General features: G+C 50.3%; 1 protein-coding gene across 3 annotated transcripts in view; it reads right to left on the bottom strand.

The window, feature by feature from the left end:
* Window positions 1–2,251: 2,251 nt before the first annotated feature.
* The window catches only part of MYO1C (myosin IC), a 44,584-nt gene continuing 39,980 nt past the window's right edge, over window positions 2,252–6,855 (bottom strand). For all 3 annotated transcript variants that reach the window (XM_069089691.1, XM_069089693.1, XM_069089692.1), the window contains exons 27-32: window positions 6,250–6,305; window positions 5,601–5,736; window positions 5,080–5,150; window positions 4,474–4,571; window positions 4,241–4,340; window positions 2,252–3,735 (exon numbers count right to left, since the gene is read on the bottom strand). In XM_069089691.1, coding sequence (XP_068945792.1) covers window positions 3,709–3,735; window positions 4,241–4,340; window positions 4,474–4,571; window positions 5,080–5,150; window positions 5,601–5,736; window positions 6,250–6,305 — 488 coding nt within the window. In that variant the 3' untranslated portion in view covers window positions 2,252–3,708. The remainder of the gene's footprint in view (window positions 3,736–4,240; window positions 4,341–4,473; window positions 4,572–5,079; window positions 5,151–5,600; window positions 5,737–6,249; window positions 6,306–6,855) is intronic.

The raw sequence follows: 6,855 nt of genomic DNA, 5'->3' as shown, positions 1-6,855 counted from the left end.
TTTTTGGAGGGGGAAGGCAGGGCAATTGGGATTAAGTGACTTGCCCAAGGTCACACAGCTACTAAGTGTTAAGTGTCTGAGGCCGGATTTGAACTCAGGTCCTCCTGCCTCCAGGGCCAGTGCTCTATTCACTGTGCCACTTTGTCGCCCCAGAGTGGTCTTTTTTCTAAAAATATTTCTTTAACATTTTTTCTTCATGTTTTGTTTTTCCATCATGTAATTTCTCAATATATCGCTCCTCTTTCTGCCTTCTCCCAGAATGCCATCCCTTACACCAAATAATAAAAAGGAGAAAACAAAGCTGTGTAAGTTACCAATATATCAACCAACAACGTCAACCAGGTCTTCCTTGTTTAGATGACTTCAGTTTTGACTCCACTGCACTTTTTCAGCCCACTGCCTGCTGGGATGGCTGTGAACATACCCACCTCTCTTTTCTACCTCCTGCCATTGGCACTGGGCTTCTGGGAAAGGCATGACGTATCGACTGTTTTATTTGTTCCATTCACCATCCCTGTGACTGTTTATGCCAGAACACCCTGCCCTGGCAACCGCTATGCTTCCCTTATTAATTTTCTTATTTATTAATATTATTTGTTCATTTTAACTTATCAAATTTATTGTCCATTAATCATCAATGATCATTTATTTATTCCTTAATTATTTATTATTCCCTGGCAACAACTATTCTTTCTATTATCTTCCTCTGTTAGAAAGTTAATGCCTTGAAGGCAGAAAGGCATTGCTTTTCTATGTCTGCCCAGCCTGGAACACAGCGCCTCTACAACCCATCTCTAGCCTTATTGTGTAGTGTTGTTCGCATGTTGTCTTCCCCATTAGACTGAGCTTCTGCGGGCAAGGACTGTCTTTTGTTTTTCTTTGTCTCCCCAGTACTTGGTGCTTGGCCCACATATAGTAGGTGCTTAATAAATGAGTATTAATTGACTGCCTGGCTCACAGTAAGTGCTTAATAAATATATTTTTATTTTTCATTTTATCCATTCCTTCAGTCACAACTGACTTGCATGTATTGTTTCATACCTATAGTCTCCCACCTTTGCAGAGAAGGGAGGTAGTATCTCATATCTCCTTTGGGGCCAAGCCTGCTCATCATTTCACAGCATGCAATTTTGATTGTGATGTTCTTCCCTTTACAGTACACTGTGTAGTTTTCCTGTTCCTGCTTGCTTCACTTTGCATCAGTGCATTGATTTCTTCCTGTGCTTTTCTGTTCTCCAGGTTCACTGTTTCTTATAGCACAGGAGTATTCCATCACCATTGATAGACCACAAGTTGTTCAGCCATTCCCCAGTCGATAGGCACTTGTTTTGTTTCCAATTCATTGCTGGCACAAAAGAGCTGTTTGAATATTTTGGTGAATATCATTGACCTCTCTGGGTGGATGCCCAGCAGAGGGATGTCTGGGTCAAAACTTTTGAACATTTTAGTCACTTTCTTTGCATCTTTCCAAACTGCTTCAGAATTATACCAATTCAAGTTGTCCCAACAATGCGTTATTTATTTGCCTTTTTACAACCTTTTTGACAGATTATTCCCATCTTTTGGCACTTTTGCCAACATACTAACAGAAACATTCTTAACAGTTAGAACCATCCCCAGATAGTGAGTTCCTCATCAATGGGAATGTTGAAGCGGAGGCCTCTTGACCACTCATTGGAGAGATTGTAGAAGGAATTGTGGTCTCAGATGAGTTGGACTAAGAATTATGGCCGACCTTCATATATGGATTTAACCATTGGAAAGGGCTTTACATATTCCACATCATTGAAGTCTGAGGTTTGGTCATATTGCCTCTCTACTTAAGAAGATTCTAAAGCCTTCCCTAGCCTTTAGAAAATAGAAACACCTCCCTTTGGTACCCAAGGCTTTCTACAATTTGGCTTCAGCCTACCTTCCTAAGATGATTCTATGCAATTTCTCCTCACACATTTTGTGAATTAACCAAACTGGCCCATCTACTATTCTTGATACATAACAGTCCATATCTCCCATTTCTGTGCCTTTTCTCATGCCTGGAAAGTCTTTCCTCTTCCACCTGACCTCTGTCCTCACTCCAATGCCATGAAGCGGGGTGTGAACATATCTTGTATCTAAACTCCGCCGATGGCACCTCTAGGTGACCTGGCTACCACTACTCCCTTCTTTTCTGAGCCCCGGCTAGGGAGAAATACCCCCTAACCCAGCTTGCCTCCCACCCAACTTCTGGTCCCTCCATGACCACGGGCAAACATTTGCAAAAACATAATCGCTTTATTTAGTGTTGGCTGGGGTTGCGAGTGTCGGCGATGTCCCCAGGATCCCAAGGGAGAGCAGAGGCTGCTCGGAGGGCCTCCCGGCCTCCTGACCCTCAGTGGGAATGGGGAATGGGGTGGAGAAGCAGCAGAGAAAAGTGATACCCCCCTTTCCTTCTGATCCCAAAGTCATCCCTTACCCTGCAGGAGGACAGATTCGGGGAGGGGGGGGCAGCAAAGTAGTGAACAGGGTCACACTGTGGACCCCAGGACCATTTTTCTCCCTTATATTTATACCCAAACCCAAACCTACTCTCCCAACTACACATCTTGGCTATTGATTCTAGGGGTTGAAGGACTTTGAATGAGGATGTGGGGACCCCATTTTCCACTGAGCAGGGGCTTCAGAATAAGCACCATTGGGCCCCCATAACCACATGATGTGAGTCAAGAGGGGAGCTTGAATGGCCCCTAAAATCCCTTTGAGTGGTCCTATGATCTAGGTTTTGCAGAAGAGGGTGAGGCCCAAGGTCACACAGGTGAGGAGAGCTTCAGGTCCTTTGAGAGCCAGGCTGGGCCCCTCCCCCCACTGACTGTCCCTCTCATCTGTCACCACCTCCACTTTGGTCTGTTTCAAGATATCCCCTTCCCCCCTGCCCTGGGCAGAGTTAGGAGCTTATCACAGGGGCTAATCCTATGGGTGCATTTGTTGGGGAAGGAGAAGGGGCTAAGTGCCTCAGTCCCTCTGGGAAAGAGGTTTCAGGTGGGCAGGGCCTCACTAAGGCAGAGAGGGGCAGCAGACCAGGTGTGGGTCCCAGCCCCTTGTGGTCAGGGATGAAGGGAAACAGAGGTGTCCCTGGGTGTGTACCTATGGGCATGGGCAGCAAGGAGATGGGATGGAATAACTGGTTCTGGGGTAGGGTGAGAGGGCAGCTGGAGCCCCACTTCCTCCCATCTCCAGTCCTCTGACTGCTTCCTTGGTGGTCCCCCTGCCCTCCTGCAGGGCTGGCCAGAGCACATCCAGCGTGTCTTGGTGGCAGGAATGAATGGCTTTTTAAAAAAATCATCTCATACAAAGCACCAGAATGACTCAGCAGAAAAAAAACAACTCAGCAAAAGGTCTCCTCCCACTGGTTTGGCATCAGTCATGGGGCTTTGGCCTGGCCCCCGTCATCCCTCAGCCCCGCTGCTAGAATAGCTCCCTATTTTCCTACTATTCCCCCGACATCCACCATGAAGCTGATGTGGGGGCTGGGATACGGGCGGGGAGGAAGGATCGGGAACAGAAGGCAGGCGCTACATGGGCCCCCTTCAGACCTGGGATGCACCCAGTTTTCCAGGCATGGAAGTGAGAGTCTTTGGTTACCATGAAGGGGGATAGGGCAGCAGCAAGCAGGTGAGCAAAGCAGGCATGGTGAAGGGGCAGGAAGAGTGTCCCGACGGACAGGGACCGTCATCATCGGGAGTTCAGCCGGGGAGCGACCTGTAGAGGGGTGAGCAGAAGACAGTCAGAGGCATCCCCTTCCTGCCCCTACTTCACCCATCTACTGAGGGATCTGAGCTCACGAGGCAAAGGAGAACCCCTCGAAGGTGAGTTTGAAAGGTGACCTCCCACCCCAACCCACCATCTGGAGGGTGTTTAAGAGCTTACAAAGCTCCTCAAGCTGGGAGGTAGGCAGAGCAGGGAAGAGTGGCCCCATTTTATAAATAATGAAAATTAAAGGGCAATGGCAGCTCAGTGACTGGCCAAGCTGGTAAATGGCAAAGCTGGGTTTTGAACCCAAGTTTTCTGATTTCTTTCTGCTATGCTAAATGTATAGTTTTGCATCCACTTTGTTTTGAGGGCAACTATGGGACCTTGCCACTGTAGGCCTAAGCCCTCCAGTCTCAACAACCAGAAAGACCAACCAACCACTCCAAGGCAGGCCAGGATTATGAGAGGAAGATGAAGAGTCTGTGTCTAGGGCAGGATGACCCACTTTACTCACCACGGCAAGGTGCCCATTCTTGGCCTTGGCGATGAGGAGCTCGGAGCCAGGGGTGAAGTCAATGATACCATCTCTGCCTGGGCCACCAGCAAAGGTGATGCTGATGAAGGAGCAGGGCTTGATGAGATCCAAGGTGGCACAAGCCCCCATGTGTTATCCCCTCGCTTCCCTTCCCCTCAGCCCATCCCAGCCCCAGCAATACACAGCCTCCTGGCACTGAGGCATGGGCTTACCTGCCCTGGTTGATGTTAATGCTGTTGACTCGGTCTGCACTCAGGGCCAACTTGGTTATTGTCTCGATCACATGATCACTTTGGAGTACCACATCCCCCTAAAACACCCGGGAGGTGCTTAGCTTCTCCATTCCTGAAGGCCGGCAGCTCAGCACTCAGGGCATCCCCACCCCCCGAGCTCTTTAAGACATAGAAGGCCCTCTATATGGCAGTGGTGGGGGATCCTGCACCCCAACTACAAATCACAAACCATGAATCCAGGGTGAGCAGGGAAAGAGGTGTTTTTAGATGGAATTATAGAGTGTAAGCTCCTTGAGGGCAGAAATTGGTTTTGCCTTTCTTTGCCTATGCAATACCTAGTACAGTGACTAGCAAACAGTAAGCATCTAATTAATGCTTACTGAGTAATTGACTGATGCAGAAAGGTCAGAGGTATGCCATGGGAAGGGTCAGGTGTTCTCTTCCTTCCTCCCTCCCCTTCCCCCATATTTGTAGAGGAATTCCCATAGGATGGTTGATAGAGGCTGGCCAGGGGAAGTCTCCTGAGGGTCGGTGGGGAGGAGGAGGGGATGTAACCAGCCCAGATCCCAGCCCATCCCCCTATACCTTCTGCTTGTTGTCCTCTCTCTGCACGTGGAGGACAAAAAGGCTGTCACTTAGGCTGCTGACCGAGATTCCTGGGAGGGGAAAGGTCAGGATGGTGAGAAGGGATACTGTCGCCCCACCCCCATCCATCCCCACAGAGGACCGGGCCCACTGACACTGAGCAAAGGGGAAGAAGGGAAAGGGCTGCCCTGGTGAGATGCCAAGGAACAAGATGGGGGCTGAGGACAAGCGGAAGGTAGTGATGGGGTGTGAGCCCTCAGCTTCCTCCCCACGGGCTATAGAGGCTCTATAGACCCTTCAGAGGCCACATAGAGGCCAACCCCCCTGCATTTAACAGACAGAAGAACTGAGGCTGAGGAAGGCTAGGGATGTGTCTGAGGTCACACAGGACTGAAGCCTCCAACACAGGAGCAGAAGCCACATCTTCCGACTAGAGAGCTGACGCTCCCTCGGCCCACCTGTGGTCAGGATGGCACAGCATGAAGTTAGACCCTGGCTCCCTTCTTAGGGTGGCCTCTTACCGGTCAGGTTGGTGTATTCAATTCTCTGTTTGACCTTGGCCTCCTCCACAATGACCGCAGCACTGGGGGTCAGCAACAGCTGCCGGGCCCGAGGTTTGTAGCCCTTCCGGTCGTACTTCACCACGGGCACAGCATACTAGAGGAAAGAACACCATCAGACCGCTCTCTACTGGCCCAGCTGCCATGGAAATCTCCCAAACAAAAACACCTCTGAGTTTCTGACTCCCCTGGGTACATGTCTTTCCCTCAGTCCCATCTGGGGGTCATTCCTATTATCCCTTCATGTTCCAAAGAGAACAGAATCTAAGACTGGATGAAATGGCACTGAAGGTGAACACAGGGGGAGTAGGCCTCCAGGGAGGTACTGTAGTAAACAGAATGCTGGACTTTCTGCGGTCCACTATGACCCGCCACTTCTCTTCTTATTTCTCCCACCCCATTAGAGTATCAGCTCCTTATGAATAGGGATGACACTATTATTTCTACTTGTGTTTCCTGTGGCTAGACTAGGGTAAGTGCTTAGTAAATACTTGCTGATTCCTCTTGCCTCCCATTCTGAGAGTGCTTCACTGGCTTCTGACATATTTTTGAACTGCCACCATCGGCCCCATTCCCACAGCTCCCTCTGGGATACCAAACAGAGGCTCACCTGGACAGGCTCATTGCCTAGGGCCTGGAGCACTTTGGGGCTGATCTCATCAGCAGCTAGAAAAGACAGAGATTGGAGGTTGGAGAATTGCTGGAGGAAGTACAGACTGGAAGGAAATGAGGAAGGGGTGGCAGGGAGAAGAAAAGTCAAGGGGAAGTGAAATAGGAAGTTAGCCAAGGGGGATGGTGGGCAAGGGAAATGGGGGCAGAGAAAGGGGAATCATGGGGAAGAAGGACCCAGGGAAAGGGGCATCATGGGGAAGAAGGGCCCAGAGAAAGGGGCATTATGGGGAGGGGGGCAGAGAAGGGGGCATTATGGGGGAGGGGGGCCCAGAGAAGGGGGCAGAGAAGGAGGCATTATGGGGGAGGGGGGCAGAGAAAGGGACATTATGGGGGAGGGGGGCAGAGAAAGGGGCATTATGGGGGAGGGGGGAAGAAAAAGGGGCATTATGGGGAGGGGGGCAGAGAAAGGGGAGTCATGGGGAAGAAGGGCCCAGAGAAGGGGGCATTATGGGGAGGGGGGCAGAGAAGGGGGCATTATGGGGGAGGGGGGCCCAGAGAAGGGGGCATTATGGAGAGGGGTCCCAGAGAAAGGGGCATTATGGGG

Source organism: Petaurus breviceps, unplaced genomic scaffold (assembly GCF_028583685.1).
Source record: "Petaurus breviceps papuanus isolate PSGF00001 unplaced genomic scaffold, PetGlider_PUasm1.0 186, whole genome shotgun sequence".
NCBI classification, from domain to species: Eukaryota; Metazoa; Chordata; class Mammalia; order Diprotodontia; family Petauridae; genus Petaurus; species Petaurus breviceps.
The sequence above is the reverse complement of the archived record's forward strand: the minus strand, read 5'-3'. Positions and strand labels throughout refer to the sequence as shown.